Raw genomic sequence first — 18346 nt, forward strand, 5'->3', positions numbered from 1 at the left:
TCTAATTGCAGACCGAACTGCAGTTGTAAATACTCTAGGGGAAACATTTGCGAAAATATCTGCAACAACATCATTCCCTCCAGAGTTCTTGGCCTTGAAAGAAAAACGTGAGAAACATCCATTAAACTTCTCTTCAAAAGGGCTCGAACCATATAACAAGCCCTTTACACAAGAAGAGTTAAATGCAGCACTCTTTCTTACACATACAAGTGCTGTCGGGCCCGATGACATCCACTATGAAATGATAAAACATCTGTCACCACATTCTAAAAATCACTTATTATAATTTTATTTAACAGAATTTTTCTTGATAAACAATTTCCGGATTCCTTGCCTTCCCAAAACCAGGAAAGGATCCTAGATATCCAAGTAACTATCATCCTATTGCTCTGACAAGCTGTTTGTGCAAAGTCCTGGAAAGAATGGTTAATGCCCGCCTTGTGTGGTATTTGGAAACAAATGATCTGCTTTCCAGGACTCAGTGCGGCTTCCGAAGAGACAGAACCACTTTGGATCATTTAATCCGACTTGAAACATACATTCGTGACTCTTTTATTAAATCCGAGCATCTGGTAGCAGTTTTCTTTGATATTGAAAAAGCGTACGACACAGCCTGGCGATTTGGAATATTAAAAGACCTCTACAACTTTGGTCTTAGGGGTAACCTTCCTCTCTTTATCAAAAACTTCCTTTCGAATCGTCATTTTCAAGTGCGTTTAGGATCTACTCTTGAGAAAGAGAGTTCTGTCAGGAAGAGGGAGTCCCACAAGGGTCCGTTCTAAGTGTCACGCTTTTTGCAATCAAAATAAACTATCACGGAACAACTTCCACCTACAATAAACAATGCCCTCTATGTTGACGACTTTACTATATTTTGTCACTCATGCAATATGAGGGTCATTGAAAGGCAACTGCAGAAAGCCATTGACCACCTTACATCTTGGTCATTGGCTAATGGGTTCAGATTTTCATCACAGAAGACCGTTTGTGTACACTTCTGTCGCAAACGTAATCTTCATCCTGAACCGGATTTAAGGCTTGGGCAAAACAACATCCCAGTTGTAGCAGAAGTCAAATTCCTTGGACTTATCTTCGACAAAAAGTTGACATTTCTTCAACATATTCGTCAGCTTAGGACAAAGTGTGTTAAAGGGCTTAACATCCTTCGTGCCCTTTCGTCAACTTCATGGGGCGCAGATCGCTCTACTCTTCTTCGTCTCTACCGAGCCCTTGTCCGTTCTAAACTCGATTATGGGTCCCAGGTATATGGATCTGCTAGAGATAGTGTACTTCGGTGGTTAGATCCAGTTCACCATCAGGCCATTCGGATAGCCACAGGAGCATTTCGCACATCTCCAGTCCAAAGCCTTTACGTCGAAGCAAATGAACCATCCCTATCTTTTTGACGTAAGCAGTTGTCTTTACATTACGCCTTTAAATTGAAAGCCCTGCCTGATCATCCCACATGGGCATCAGTTTTTGAGCCACGTTGGGAAAATCTCTATAACACCCGTTGGACTGCCAACAGACCTTTTGGTATTCGGATGCAAGGGCTATTAAATGAACTAAACATGACGGTAAACAATGTTGCCCAGTCACCAAGACAACTCCTTCCACCCTGGTATGCACATTTGCCAAAGTGTGACTTCTCCCTCAAGATCATGGAGAAGGCTAATACACCGGCGGCCGTCTATCAGCAACTCTTCGCATCACATAGAGAGCAGTACTCTGACTTTCTGCCAGTCTATACAGATGGCTCAAAGTCAGAATCTTATGTGGGATCTGCTGTTGTATTTCCTCAGAAGACATTATCATTCAAGATCCCACAAGAAGCTAGCATTTATACTGCAGAGTTGAATGCAATTGAAATAGCCCTTGAGTTCATTAAAAATAGCGATTACCAAAGGTACATGATTTACTGTGATTCATTGAGCGTGTTACAGGCTCTAGTATCGATGAGGTACAACTCTCATCCGGTCCTGTCCCGGATCCGGCAGATGCTTTGTTCTGCCTTTGAATCAGAATTTGACATTCGCTTCTGCTGGATCCCAAGCCACATTGGGATCCGGGGAAATGAATTAGCTGATACCGCTGCCAAATCAGCCATTTCCCTGGATAGTCATTGCCTGTCAGTCCCCTATACAGACTACAGGCAAATAATACGGTCTAAATTATATTCCAAATGGCAAGACTCTTGGCATGGACAGACCGCGAATAAACTACAGCGTATTAAGCCTGTAATTATGCAATGGCAGTCCAGTCTACGCAGGGTCCGAAATGAAGAAGTTGTTCTTGCTCGGCTCCGCATAGGTCATAGCCATCTAACACACTCCTTTTTGCTGAGGGCGGATGGCCCACCTATGTGCGAGACGTGTAACGTTATTTTAACTGTTTCTCACATTTTTATTGAATGTCCTGTCTTTAGACGATCCTTTTCTAGAACTTTTAATAATCTGGCTGAACCATTTACACTCAGTCAGATTTTAGGTGACAGAGACAACATGTCTGACGTTTTTAATTTTTTACACTTGATCAATTTATACACAAAGATTTAATGTCATATCTTATACTTTTTTATATAAACTTTAACGATAGTGTCATTTTTATCTTTTTTACACGGTAGCCTGTTTTTAGACTGACCAATATTTTTGTATTAGTTTTATTTTTTGATTTGGCGCGTTATGGCCATAGCTGCCAATGTGCCATTAAAAACCAAACCAAACTCAAACCCAAATTCTTAGAATTGTCAGATATCAACATGTTTCACCAAATAGAATTTTACAAATAGGGAATCATGAATATTAAGAACAAGCAATACTATCCTGCCTTGATAGTATTGCTTGAAGACTAAATGCCTTGCACATTTAGTCTTCAAAATACAAGAATTGCAAATATTCTTTATTATGCAATTTTGTTTTTAGAATATCAGTATATAAATGTTTAATTTTGAAATCAAGTTTATGACTGAAGTCTCATATTGGAATTTAGTATCTGACTAAATTTTAATAAATCTGTGCATACGTGCCTGCAAAGTCACATTTACTATTAGCAATGGCCACATGGTGCAAGGAAGCCTCTGCCTAAGCTTATGGTTCACCAGACTAAAAAAAAAAATATAAATAAAATAAAATTTTAAAAAATAAATAATAAGAGAAAAGGAAATAGACAACTTATGTGTTTCCCTCTTCCCTTAGGTCAGAGGTTCCCAAACTTTCTTGGTTCATGGCACCCCAGGCCAAAAGAAATACCTAACAGTTCCATTTATTAAGTAGTTAGGTCCAAACAACTTAATAAGTATTTATGTCATTTGTAAAAATAATAAACATAAATTGAAAGCAAAAATAATATTTTTATTTCATTCTTAAATAACAACAATCAGTTACTAACTTATTTTCTCTCGAAATTTTAAAATATTCCATGGTGCTCGTGTGTTCACTGCGGGCTGCACAGTATGGGAACTGCGGCCTTAGGTAATTATCCAGCTGACCTTTGAATTTCCCCAAACTGTCAGCCTCTACCACCCATGTAGGTAAAGGCTGACAGTTTGGGGAAATGATTCCCCACCCCCCCCCGTAACTTGAAATTATGGTCCCTAGTTCTAGAATCATTTGGAAATTTCATCCTCATTCATTTTACTTATGCCTCTCAGAGCTTTAAACACCTCAGTCAAATCTCCTTTAAGGTGCCTAGTGTCCGAGCTCTGCAATCCACATATTCAAAGTCATTCCTCATATGGACACCCTTTTGCCAATCTCACCAGGCAAGTTACCCGTCTTTGGACCTTTTCAAGAAGTATAATGTCTTTCTTTAGGTGCAGTCTCCATGCTTGAACACAGTATTCCAAGTGTGGTCTAACAATAGCCTTATACAAGGATTATGACGTATTTATGTGACTTTGCAGGCACATATGAAGCAGTAATTAGCATTAGTAGAGGAATATGATGCAAGAAAGCAGGCTTATGCAGCATCAGCCAAAAAAAAAAAAACCACTTCCACTTCACCCCTCTGTTCGTTCGAAATATCTGTCCAGCTGAACCTTAAACTTATTTAGGTTATCGACTTCCACAACAAGGGATGGAAGTCTGTTCCACCAACCAACTAACCGCTGGCTAAAGGCAAATTTCTGCACATCTTTCCTCAATTTGAATTTATGCCCTCTCAGGCAATTATTCTGAGCAAGAGGCAGAATCCCATCAGCATAGAGCATGCTCAAACCATTCAAGGCTGGTGGTTGGTTGTTCCACCAACCATGGATGGTTGGTGGAACAGACTTCCATCCCTTATCGTCGAAGTTGATAGCCTAAATAAGTTTAAGGCTCAGCTGGACAGGTATTTTGAACGAACAGAGGGGTGAAGTGGAAGTGGTTTCTTTTTTTCTTTTTTTTTGGCTGATGCTGCATAAGCTTGCTTTCTTGCATCAAATGCCTCTACTAATGCTAATGCTAAAGGCTTTATACACCTCTATCAGATCACCTCGCCGGTGCCTACTCTCCAGACACTGTAATTTGTAAAACTTAAGCCTTTCTTCATAAGAGCACCCCTTTGTCCCATTCACTAATCTTGTTGCCCTTCTCTGTACTCGTTCCAGCAGCTCTACATCTTTCTTGAAATGAGGCCTCCAGACCTGTATACAGTACTCAAGGTGTGGCCTGACCATTGCCTTATACAAGGGAATAATCACCTCCTTTTCCCTGCTAGAAAAATTCCTGTATATCATTGATAAGACACCATGAGCTACTCTTGCAGCCCATCTGCACTGCTCAGAGAACTTCATATCTGCCTGCACAATTACCCCCAGGTCCTTTTCATTCTCTACCACTGTCAGTGTAGTACCACAGAGTTTATACGTTGCTCTGGGGTTGCTGTTTCCAATATGTAGTACTTTACATTTGTCAATGTTAAACTTCATTTTCCACCTCTCAGCCCATCTGCTCAACCTTTCCATATCCTGTTGCAGCAGCATAGCATCAGTAGTGTCCTTAACAACCCTGCCAACCTTTGTATTGTCTGCAAACTTGGACATTAAGCTTGATATACTATCATCAATATTATTTATAAATACAGAAAACAATAATGGACTGAACCCTGAGGGACTCCACTAATAGCATTAGTCCACGATGAGCAGTGTCCATTGGTTACCACTCTCTGTCTTCTCCTCCTCAACCACCCCTTTATCCATAGCAGCAATTTGCCTCCAATGCCACACTGCTCCAATTTGTGCAGCAGTCTTCCATGTGCAACAATATCAAAAGCCTTTCTAAGTATATAATATCAAAGTTATTCAAGTATATAATCCAAGTATATAATATCAAAGTTATTCCCTGCATCCAGTTCTTTTGTGACTGCATCATAGTATCCAATCAAATTGGTCAGGCAAGACTTCCCCTTAACAAAACCATGCTGTGTCAGAGCTATAACTGAAGTCTTCTGTAGATAATCCCGCAGTGCCTCCATTAATTTTCCTGGAACAGAAGTTAAACTGACAGGTCTATAATTACTTGTGTCAGCCTTTGATCCTCCTTTGTGAATTGGGGTCACATTTGCACATCTCCAGTCTATGGGTACCTCCCCTAAGTCAAAGGAAGCTCTCATAATTATGGCTAAGGGTTTGCTTACTTCCTTTGCTGCCTCCTTTAATATAACTGGGTAGATCCCATCCACCCCAGGTGCCTTTCTTGTGTTTATCTTCAACAATTTCTCCTCCACTTTACTCTCAGTTATTACAAGATTATCTAGTTACTGCCAGAGTTGAATACACCTCTGGCATTCCCCTCGCTGAATAACTCCTCATGTGTGAATGTCGATGCAAAATATTCATTTAGTTTGTTAGCTACCTGAGCAGGATCATCAACAGTTGACCCATCAATATCAAGTGGACCAATCTGATTCATCCCCTTCCTTCTAGAGTTTACATAAGTAAAGAACTCTTTGCTGTTTTTCTTTGCATCCCTTGCCAAAGATTTCTCATAATCTGCCTTCCCCTGCCTAACCTCCTTTGTAACTTGGTTACAAACAACTTATATCTATCATAGGCTTCTGTATCACATGTTAATTTATATGTATCCCATGCATTTTTCTTCTCTGCCATATGTCTCATTAGTTCATTTTACATCCATTTAGGCCTAAACCTTGAACAATATTTCTTGGTTGGTATGTAAAGCCTAGTAGCTTCCAAGATAAGTTCTTTGAATGCTTCCCATTTTGAATTTGCTGTTGGTAACATCATCAGTTGGTCCCACTGTATAGAATTTAAATACTGTCTCAGACCATCGTAGTCACCTTTACAAAAGCAATAACCCTTCCCTTTATCCCTGATGGTAGTTACTTCTTTGAGTAAATCCCACTTCAGCGCACACAGTGATCACTGCCACCTAGTGGTTCCTCTATCTGCAGATTTTTAATGCATGAAGAATCACTACTGATAATCAAATCAAGAGTATTGCTCCCTCTAGTTGCCTCCCGAACATGCTGATGTAGAAAACAATCATCCAATAAATCCCCAAAAGCCTTGCTAGTGTGGCGCCTCTGTAGCCATGTGGGAAGGAGCAGCAGTGCGTAACACAGGCTTCTTGATTAGACTTTGGTTCGAGCCCGTCACCACCAAATACAGAGGATGCGGAAAGGTCAATGGAACGACCACTGCATATTCCCGGAGCAATATGGCCTTAGTTGCTAATGTTCCTAAAAACCAAATAACAAACACAAACTTGCTAGTGTGTGAGTGACCAATCCACAAATTCCAGTCAGTATCTGGGAAATTAAAATCCCCCATTATAAGACTCTCTGATTTACTGGCCCACTCTATTTCCCTGTACAGTTTCTTATTATACTCAGAGTCATTAGGCCTATAGCACACTCATACTCTCAATTTTGATCTCCCAATGCTTATGTCACACCAAACTGACTCGACACTGCACTGTCCAGCGATGTCGACTGGCTTCACTTCCTTGGATTTTATGTGTTTCTTAACTAATAGCATAACCCCTCCTCCCTTCCTATCCTGTCTATTCTTTCTGTACACGTTGTACTCCCCAAATTCCAGTTCTGCATTCCTTATATCTGTGTGACACCACGTCTCTTATATCCCAACAATATCCACTTTTGATGCTTTGAGCAATACCTCAAATTCATTAAATGTATTTACCAAACTCCTAGCATTGGTATACCACAAGTATACATGCACCTGTTCTTCTTCTTAACTACCCTAACACAACTCATATGTTTACTTGTACCACAATGACTCCCAGCAGTCTCTGAAATATCCTGCATCTTGTTTTCCAGGCTTCTGCTCATTCCAGTAGAAGCAACAATTTCCAACAAATACAACAATTTTTCCGATAATTTCTAACAAAGTGTACTTTATGGAGATAATGAAGGCTTTTAATCTTTATTGTTAATAAAATAAATTTTTTTATTTACTTACTTCCAAAAAGATTAAGGGAGATTTCTCTTTCTCTAAATACAACATCTGAAATGGAAAAAAACATCAATTGGCACTGAACAGATATATGAATGCAAATCAAAATAAAACATGTTTTGCTTATAAGACACACTTAGCTGTATTTTTTTTAACTAGCTAATTAACTTATTTTATTTTTAACTCATTTTTTTCCTATGGTGTTGAAGTTCTGTAATGCACGCATTCATTAAGGTGGAGATGCAAAATGTTCTATGATTTTTAGCAACTGAAAGTCATCTATTGTGCTATGCTTGTTTGAGGATCATATCCTAAATGGTGTAGAGGTTTAAAGGTGCCAAACACACTATTCTATCACTCTTGAACACGTTGCAGAAGAAAAAAATATAAATAAAAAAAAATTCAGTGAAAAATTATTGTAGATAATCCATAATAATTAGTGTAGTATTGTATTGCATATGAATTTTATTCTGTGCATAATCTGGTCCATACAGAATTAGAATTCAGTAGTAGTTGATAGAAGAGATGAAACAGATGCATGCCAAGATATGCAGTTTCCCACATGCCTGCTAAGAAGCAAAGACAACTCGCCCCTCATGAGCATCTGAACAGGTTATAAATGCATCACTTGCAATCTGAAACCATGGTGTGCTTGCTGCTATCCTTCATTGTTGATGCCATATAGTTTCAGGCTGCACCATCACCTGACAAGGTTATGTTGACTGGTTTCTGGGGATATGAAGCATAATAATTGCAGATATTTTTGCTGAAAGTATTTACAAGAGTATAGTCTGAAGTCAGCCATCAGAACCAATGGTATGAATTATGTTCAAGGTTGCCTATTAGCAACATAATACACCACCCCAAAGTTTGTGTGATGGTATCAATGGGCAAGGACCCATCCATGGAAGTCATCCCCTGTCCTATATTTTCCAGACCTCACAAAAAGTAATCATTACTTGTTCAGGCCCTTGAAAATTGCACTGAGCAGAGCTCATTTACACACTGACTATGAGGTACAATGTGCAGGAATGTGCTAGTTCAGTGACTAACCAAAAAAAAAAAATTCTACCACAATGACATGAAATCAGTAGAAGAGGTGCATTGAAAAAGGGGGGGGGGGGAATGACTATGTTGAGATACAGTATAAGAGCTTGTAATTTACAGCAATAAATTATTTTATACTATTATATTACACACCACTAGTTAACTTATTTATAATGAAGTTTACTTTTCTTTAGTAAACTTCATAACTTATTAATAGAGTTGCGATCTTTTTCTCGTCCATAAAGTGACTTACTGATGTGCATAAACAATAGATTCAATTCCATGCAACCAAGGTTTTTTCTGCCATTACAATTAGATTATGGGTTGAAATGGAATGCTCAATAATAAACTATTTTAATTGTTCATAATCAAGTATGTACACAACATTGACAATGAGTGTGACAAACCAGAACTGTGTTCTAATATGCTCTGGTTCTTTCTAACAGTTGAAATAGTTCAACAGCTATGCGACAAGTTATAATGGCAGCAAAAGTGAAACAGTGATCTTTGTTATTACATGAGAAAAATTGGATGAATTTCTCCACAGTATATTATTAAAATCAAAATATTATGTAAATTGATAAAGATTGCATATACAGTAAACCCCCGCTATTCGTGGTATCTGTATTCGCGGTTTCGCGTTTCGCGATCGCCGATTTAATATAAAATGAAACCTAAAAAAATGTGAATATTAAAGCGCCGTGAATATTTTCCGCCATAAAAAAACATGAGTGTGGCTAAAATTATCTTTCCCGGTTAAAACAGTGCTCAGTGGATGGGGGGAGAGGGGTGACAAAATCGCGAGCATGGATGTTTCTCGCTAATCCTTGTTCAGATGTGTTATGCGCTTGTCATGGAAGGTTTCGTCATTTGCTTTTAATTTCTATGCTTATAAATTGAATAAATTTATCAATTTATAAATTGATATGCTTACAAAAATGATAAATCTACCGTTTTGCAGTGTAAAACAGACTTTTTCGAGTGCGTTAACAGAAGAAAGTGACTTTATTGTGGACAAGTCCTTTCTAACCCCTACAAATATATGGCCACGAATAACAAGAGAAATGTGAAAATATCAAAGAAGGTGATGACATTAGCGAATAAAATTGAGTTATTAGATAAAATTTCTAATGGTGAAAGTGTCTCCTCAGTGGCAAATTATTATAAAATCAATGAGGCAACGGTACGATCAATCAAAAAATCAGAAGAAAAAATCCGCCATATTGTCCATGAAAACGCGCTAATTCCTTCAAAAATTTGCTCTGTAACTCGTGATGTTAAATTAGAAAAAATGGAAAAAGCTTTAAATCTGTGGATAGAAGACCGAACTCAAAATGAAATTCCGTTAAGTTCACTCATCATTCGTGAAAAGGCAAAACTCCTTTATCAAAACTTGAGCGAAACTGGTGATAGCACTGGTGGGATAGGTTTTTTTGCTAGCAAAGGCGCTGGTTTGAAAGATTTGTTTGAAATTTCTAATAAATATTACATTTAATATTAAATTGTTTCTTATTTTCATTTTGATGCCATATGCTTGCATTTCACTATGTACATAGTCATATTATGAAGGTACATATAATACATACATAGACAAAATTTTAGACTAGTTTTTCTTATATATTTCATACTTTGGAACGAAACCCCTTTATTTCTATGGGAGCCATAACTCAGTATTCGCGTTTTCGGTATACGCGACATTTCTCAGGAACGTAACCCCTGCGAATAGCGGGGGTTTACTGTACTTCATTATAATTATTCCTTAAGGATAGTTCTTTTTTTTATCTTCCAATGCAAAAGTATTTTTTATTTGATGCACATTCATTTATATTCTCTCAGATTCTTACTAGGCATACATTTAAAATCAATATTACAGAATATGACACAATTTTCTGTGACTGTTTGTTGCCATTTATTTACATTTAACAAATTGAACTGTTTCTTCATTTGTAATTATTACTAACTTTTAGTCATTTGTTTACAGATGTAAAGAAGCTCAGTTTATTGCTTAATGTTCACTGAAATGTGCTTCTCCAAAACTGTTCTCCTGCCTCTCAATCATCAAAGATGCTGGATTTTTAAAGAGTTTACTGTATATAGATTCTAAGACATGAAAACTGCAACGCCCCAGATGGAGGTAGGTAGATAGAGGCAAAAATTTTCACGTAGCTTCGACATGATGCTATAAGCCAGTACTGAGAGAACCAATGCAATTACTATAATTAGTATGTTTTTCTTTTTTCAGCTTAATTGTATTTCATTTACTGTAATCTTTGCTATTTCATTTAATATGTCTAAATTATTTATTTCTTTCCCCCATTCTTTCAAATCTCATTCGTATTAAAATACCTTGTGAGTAGTGCTGGACCAAGGTATTTTCGCACCTCAGGCAGAAAGATTTTTCAGCACCCCCTTTACTAAGGAGATATATATATATATATATATATATATTTTTTTTTTTTTTTTTTCATGATTTGTAAAATTTGGCACCCTGGGCAAGGGCCCTGCTAGCTCCTGTCTTAATCCAGCACTGCTTGTGAGCCTGTGCATATAGAAAACATTTGAAAAGGGTCTCTTAAAAATAAGTGCACTACAGACTATCTTATGGAGCACCATAAGTTGTGACAGCTAGTCCACCTGGAACAACATCTTGCAACCTGTTGAACCCCCCCCTTCCATTTTGTATCATGTTCTGGGTGACATTTTCAGGAAAATACTGCTGTGATCTCCATGTAGTATGCCAACTGGCCATGGCATGTAAACATCATGCCATGGCCAGTTGTATCCCCAGATCTGTCTCTGAAAGAGAATGTTTAAGACATGCTAGGCTACTAGGCCCAGGTCTGTCAGCTATTGGTACAAATTACAGCCATTTGGACCAATCAGTTGTAAGATTCACACAAAGCCATCTATCAGCTATATGACTTGCCTCAGCACGTAGCAGAATATATTGCCAAACATGGAATCTTTTTTATTAGATCCTGAAGAGGCCCATGTATTCATTTTTGAGAGAATAAATTCTTATGCTCTGTAATATGCATTGTTTCATTATCACATATTTTTTTCCACCGTACTTTCTCCAATCTTTAGCCAAATCTACCACCTCTTCTTGCTGTTTAGTTTTAGAGTATTTTTATTTGCCGTCACACAGATTTAAAACATTTGAATCTATTATTTTGGGTAAATAAATTCTCTCTGTGAAACTACAATTTTCACATTGTACCATTTCACAATGGTACAATGATAAATTCTGATACATAGAATCAGAATGTCTAAAATATGAAACAGTAACAAGTATACATATGCAATGACAGGGCTATATGCAGGAGAGCCCTATGTGTTCATATCCCCTTAACTAAAGCCTACAGTGGATGAGAGACTCAATGACCCTAACGAATAGGTCACAATTCCGTCCTTTTCAAATTTCAGCAGCCCATCCTGTGCAGTAATGTACAAGGTTGGTTCATAAAGTTCCAATAGCAGTCGTGGCAGGGAAATGAGGAAGTTGTGACAATTTTCTATGACTGTGTAGTGTTTTGGATATGCTGCACACTTCACAAGTTTATCCACTATATGGTGTTAAGGAGGAATGTGCTGAATTCTTCTATAAGCATTTTCTTTGTCTGTAGTAAAGCTGTTAGGACTGGAACAGCATAATAACCTGAAGTTCTACTAGAAACTCGGGCAGAATTTTCCACCACTTACAAAACTCATTTCTATAATTTTCCATATGGTATTCAAGACTAAAAAAAAAATATTTTAAAAATAATTTCACAATTTTTATATATTAATATAATTGTAATGCATTCATTTTATGAACTCTTGTTCAAACAGTATTGGATAAAATATACTTTCATGTATATATATATTATATATATGAAAATATAATAGTTATCAACTATACCATCTTCAGCAGAATGAGTGTCCCCTTCATCCTGATCTCCTGTTTGTTCTGGAGGTGACTCCCCAACATCACTGAAATTATAATTAATTTTAATCAATTATAACCAGAATCTCTGTTTAATATATTTATTATATCAAAATTTATAATAGAAACCAGTTTTAAGTAGCCTTCTAATACTGCTACCTATTACATTTAAACAGAGGAAACTAAGAATTGTTTCCTAAGCTCTGCAGCATTATTAAACTTGTTAAATTATCACAAAATCATATTAAGTAGACTGATCTTCCTTTTATAAAAAAGACTAATAACGCAACTCTTTCGAGACTTTTGAAAACTACCTATTACAATAATAAACAGGAAAAAAGAAGCATATATGCATTTTCCAAATATACATATGGCTTGTTCTGAAATCCACCCAAATTGTACACACATTTTTAGAACATCTCTATCTTGCATTGAAATCTACTGAACATTAACTTCAAACAGAAAGATAAAGAAATAATCAAAAATTAGCATAACAAAAGATATAGCTGCCAAAATACCTAATCCACAGCTTTCAAAAAGATGGAGTTACATATTTGTAAGCAGGTGGAAACAGGCAGGTTTTTTAAGCTCCACATTTTACTAGAAATTAAATTTCACTGACAAAATACACTTTTTATAATAAAATACAGCCATAGGATTGTTAACCATCCTATGGTTTGTTAATCCCATAGGATTAACAAACCATAGGATTGATAGTCCTCCTTAAAAGTTTTTCTGTTGTGTTGGTCAGATTTTAAGTTAGACATCAATTGATTGATTGCTTCAAGAAAGATACAATTGCAGACTATGCACATCTTCGGAAATGTCGAGTCAAAGTTTTTTTTATAACAGTGGCACTGCTGTTCAGACTTGGCTATCAAGAGCATTTACAAAACTGCACCAGAAAGAGAAGACCAAATTCAGTTTTTCCTTCACCTGGTTGATTATTCTATGAATTGCCATGAAGAATTCTTAAAATCCCAAGAATGGGAAGCATTCAAGAAAGTAATCTTGAAAGCTACTAGGCTTTTTGTTCCAACTAAGAAATACTGCTCTAGATTCAGAGCCAAAATGGATGTCAGATGAACTAATGAGACTCATAGCAGAGAAGAAAAATACATGGGATGCACATAAATTATCAGGTGACATAGAAGCCTATGGTAGATACAAGACCAAATTCAGTTTTTTCTTCACCTGATTGATTATTCTATGAATGCTGTATTGTCTGTAATAAAGTCACAAAGGAGGTTAGGCAAGCGAAGGTAGATTATGAAAAATCTTTGGAAAAGGATGCAAAGAAAACCAGCAAAGACTTCTTGACTTATATAAACTCTAAAAGGAAGGGGATGAATCAGATTGGTCCACTTGATATCAATGGTTTGACTGTAGATGATCATTCTCAGATAGCTGCTGAACTAAATGAGTATTTTGCATCTACATTCACACATGAAGAGTTATTCAAGGAGGAGAGGGCCAGATGTTTATCAAACAGGGAGTTAAATGATTTTGTAATAACTGAGAGCAAAGTGGAGGAGAAAGTGTTGAAGTTAAACATAAGAAAGGCACCTGGGATGGATGGGATCTATCCAGTTATATTAAAGGAGGCAGCAAAGGAAGTAAGCAAACCCTTAGCCATAATTATGGCTAAGGGTTTGCTTACTTGGGGGAAGTCCCCATGGACTGGAGACGTGCAAACGTATCTCCAATTCACAAAGGGTGACAAGTAATTACAGACCTGTTAGTTTGACTTCTGTTCCAGGGAAAATAATAAAGTCACTGGTTAAAGAAGCATTGCAGGATCATTTAGACAAGACTGCAGCAATAATTCAGATACAGCAGTGGTTTGTCAAGGGGAAGTCTTGTCTGACCAATTTGATTGGATACTATGATGTGGTCACAAAGGAACTGGATGCAAAAAATAATTTTGATATCATATACTTGGATTTCAGGAAAGCTTTTGATACTGTTGCACATTGAAGACTACTGTACAAATTGGAGCAGTATGGCATTAAGGGCAAGTTGCTACAATGGATTAAAGGATAGTTGAGTTGGGAGAAGACAGAGAGTGGTGATCTATGGGTACTGCTCTACGTGGACTAATGTTATTAGTGGTGTCCCTCAGGGTTCGGTGTTGAGCCCATTGTTGTTTTGTATATTTATCAATGATATTGATGAAGGTATATCAAGCTTAATATCAAAGTCTGCAGATGATACAAAGGTTGGCAGGGTTGTTAATAAGAGTAACGACAGTATGCTGCTGCTGCAATGGAATCTGGAAAAGTTGGGTAGATGGGCTCAGAAGCAGCAACTGAAGTTTAACATTGACAAATGCAAAGTACTGCATATGGGTAGAAGTGACCCCAAAGAAATGTACCAACTGTGTGGTACTACACTGAGGGTAGTGGAGAATGAAAAAAACCTAGGGGTAATTGTATAGTCAGATATGAAGTTTACTGAGCAGTACAGACAGGCTGCCAGAGTAGGTCATGGGTCTTGTCAATGATATACAGGAATTTTGCGAGCAGGGATAAGGAGGTGATTGTCCCCTTGTGTAAGGAAATGCTCAGGCCACACCTTGAGTACTGCATACAGGTCTGGAAGCCTCATTTTAGGAAGGATGTAGAGTTACTAGAATGAGTACAGAGAAGGGCAACAAGACTGGTGAAGGGAACAAAGGGGTGCTCTTATGAAGAAAGGCTTAAGTTCTGCAAATTGCAGCTTCTGGAGACTAGGCACCTGCGAGATGATCTGATTGATGTGTATAAGGCCTTGAATGGATTGAGCAGGCTTAATGCTGAGGGGATTCTTCCTCTTGCTCAGATTACAAACCTGAGGTGGGCACAGATTCCATATGAGGAAGGACAGTTGTAGAATAGATGTGTAGAAGTTTGCCTTTGGCCAGCGGGTACTGATTGCTGGAACAAACTTCCATCTGTTGTTGTGGAAGTTGATAGCTTAAATAAATTCAAGGCAGAACCAGACACACATTTGGAATGAATGGATCAGTGAAAAGGTTTTTTTTTTGGCTGATGCGGTATAAGCTTGCTTTCTTGCATCATGTGTCTCTGCTAATGATTTGGGATAACTTGTTATATTTCATGCTTCCTTGTGCACTTTGTCAGTTCCCCCAACCAAAGGTCACTATACACTGCATATCAATTCTTTCATAATAGTGTCTAGTAGGGTTTCACATTAAAATTGACATAACTGATCTGCAAGATACAATTTCTTTACCTTCGGCAGTTGATATTGGGAAGCAATGGAAAGGCTGCTTTTTTTCTTTTTTTTGAAAAATTTATGCATTTCAATTTTGGTTCAAAAATTTGTTCTCTGAATAACATTATTGATTAATGTTATTCCCAATAATTTGGTTCTCTAAACAGAATTATATTTAAGTTCAAGTTAAAAAATTAACATTTAACTTAATGCTTCAATTTGCTATCAATGAATTCTGTTCAGGGCTAGCAGACTTTTGACTGCCATAAGGAAATGAGCTTTGGTCTTAGGAATTCATAACTTAGTCACTAGCTGCCAAAATAAAATCTGACTTACGTGTCATCTGGGACATTTGTACTGATGTATTTTTCATATGTAATGCCTCCATCATCTGGAAAAATCTCTTCTTGATAAATAATTATGTTCTTGATCAATTCATTGACTAGATTCTGATACTGAACTTGATCTTTATCCTCTGGAATTGGCAGCAAAGTAGGACCAAAACAGATAGCTAAATTGTATGGATCCATCATATTCTCATCACTGAACTCTGAAAGACTGAAAAGAAAATATAAATTCATTTCTAGAAATGCTTAAAAGCAAATATTTTAGAAATATTTATAATAAAAGAAGTCTGGAAGTAAGCATAAAATAAACACACTTTTCTTTATTATGCAAGGTAGACCTTTGTTCTTAATTTACAAATAAAGTTTAATCACAAAAGAGACATGTCATATTTGATATTTAATGGAAACAATAATTTAACAAAGCTTAGATTACACTTTTGATTATTTCATAGAAATATTATTTCTGTTTCATCCAAAATGAGGTATACAGTCCATTTAATATGTTCACTGTTTCCTCACACAAATGCGCAGCTGGATCTTTAATCTATTTGGAAGGGGAACCACCCTACTTTTAGAACTTTTTATTCCAATCTGACAGAAGAAAAACCAGATATTTTTGTCAAGCAACCTTCACCAGAGGCAGATTAATTTAGTCATAGTGAGAGGAAAGCCCAAAAATGTCTCTGCCCTTCTCAATCCCATGTCAAAAAGGTCATCAGAAAAGTCAGCAGCGAAAATGTTAAATTAGACATATGTAATCTTTAAAAATATACAGATAATTTTAAGAATATGTTGTTCCAAGGGCATCAGGATGGACCTTATGTTGTTGTTCAATGGAAATTATTATTGGGGGGGGGGGTCCTGACCCTAATACAATGTGATGTTTTCCATTCAAGTTAAGTTAGTCTACTGTACCTTTAATGGTAAACCTACTGCCAATACCCAACACATGTTAAGGTTATAGACTGATGACATTTCAAGATGCCTGGTCACCCAGTGGACTAAAAAATTTATTTGGTGAAAAATATAAACTGCAGCTGTCAGAACTAAGGATTTTTTTTCACTGCTAATCAAATTTTTATTTGTATCAATAATGAACTAAAATATTAAATGTAACACTGCTGCTCCATCCACAACTATCAAGACCTGATAGCCACCAGCAGTAGGGGCATCATTGATATAGAAATCATAGTCCTCCTTGTCTTCTTAAAGAAAAAAGGAAAAGATGACACAAGTATTGAAAACATCCATTAAATTGTTAATGGATTGCTAATAGCCAGTTTCACTTGATTATCATTAGAACATAAATCTATTATTTATTGTTAACACTTTCTAACATTTCAGAAATAATAATGAAGCAAAATAAACATGGAGTATCTATTTTAAAGATTTTGCCAATCCTTAGAATTATATGTTGCCAAAATCTTTGTTACAATTATTGTTAAAAAAACTATGGATGAAAGAAACAAAGTGTAGGCTGGGAAAAGAAAACCTCTATAATAAAATAAGATACTCTGCTTTAAATGTGAATTTTTCATATCATTTGTAAACAAATATAAAAGTGCAATGTGATAAAGTTGTAGTTTCTTAAAATGCTTTCTCAATTGTAAAAGAAACATATTGTAGAAGTTTAACACTTTTTTTTTTTTTTTTTTTCAATTATTCAAGTTTTGTTGTGATGTGCAGCAGAGCTTGAACTGGAGATGAATGTTGTTAGTTCTGTTACAGTAATGTGGTCACAAAGGAACTGGGTGCAAAAAACAATTTTGATATCATATACTTGGATTTCAGGAAAACTTTTGATACTGTTGCACAAGGAAGACTACTGTACAAATTAAAGCAGTACGGCATTAAGGGCGAGTTGTTACAATGGATAAAAGGATGGTTGAGTGGGAGAAGACAGAGAGTGGTAATCATTGGACACTGCTCTTCATGGACTAATGTTATTAGTGGAATTCCCCAGAGTTCGATGTTGGGCCCATTACTGTTTTGTATATTTATTAACGATATTGATAAAGGTATATCAGGCTAAATGTCTAAGTTTGCAGATGATACACAGGTTGGCAGGGTTGCTAATGACAGTAATGATAGTATGCTACTGCAACAGGATCTAAAAAAGCCGGGCAGATGGGCTGAGAAGTGGCAACTGAAGTTTAACATTAACAAATGCAAAGTACTGCATATGGGTAGAGGTGACCCCAGAGAAATGTACCAACTGTGTGGTACTACACTCAGGGTGGTAGAGAATGAAAAAGACCCAGGGGGTAACCTCAGGGCTTACTGAGCAGTGCAGACAGGCTGCCAGGGCAGGTAATGGGGACTTGTCAATGATATAGAGGCATTTTGTTAGTAGGGATAAGTAGGTGATTATCTCTTTGTATAAGGCAAAGTCTG

The 18346-nt window shown here is 36.8% G+C and overlaps 1 protein-coding gene across 4 annotated transcripts in view; it reads right to left on the reverse strand.

Annotated features, from left to right (window-relative positions):
• LOC150088785 (SLIT-ROBO Rho GTPase-activating protein 1-like) overlaps positions 1–18346 on the reverse strand; it is a 431497-nt gene that overhangs the window by 13278 nt on the left and 399873 nt on the right. For all 4 annotated transcript variants that reach the window (XM_090369652.1, XM_090369651.1, XM_090369650.1 and 1 more), the window contains exons 15-17: positions 15942–16163; positions 12366–12436; positions 7424–7468 (exon numbers count right to left, since the gene is read on the reverse strand). In XM_090369652.1, coding sequence (XP_090225778.1) covers positions 7424–7468; positions 12366–12436; positions 15942–16163 — 338 coding nt within the window. The remainder of the gene's footprint in view (positions 1–7423; positions 7469–12365; positions 12437–15941; positions 16164–18346) is intronic.

The sequence above is a fragment of the Mastigoproctus giganteus genome, chromosome 3 (assembly GCF_048544385.1).
Source record: "Mastigoproctus giganteus isolate SK-2022 chromosome 3, ASM4854438v1, whole genome shotgun sequence".
Taxonomy (NCBI): domain Eukaryota; kingdom Metazoa; phylum Arthropoda; class Arachnida; order Uropygi; family Thelyphonidae; genus Mastigoproctus; species Mastigoproctus giganteus.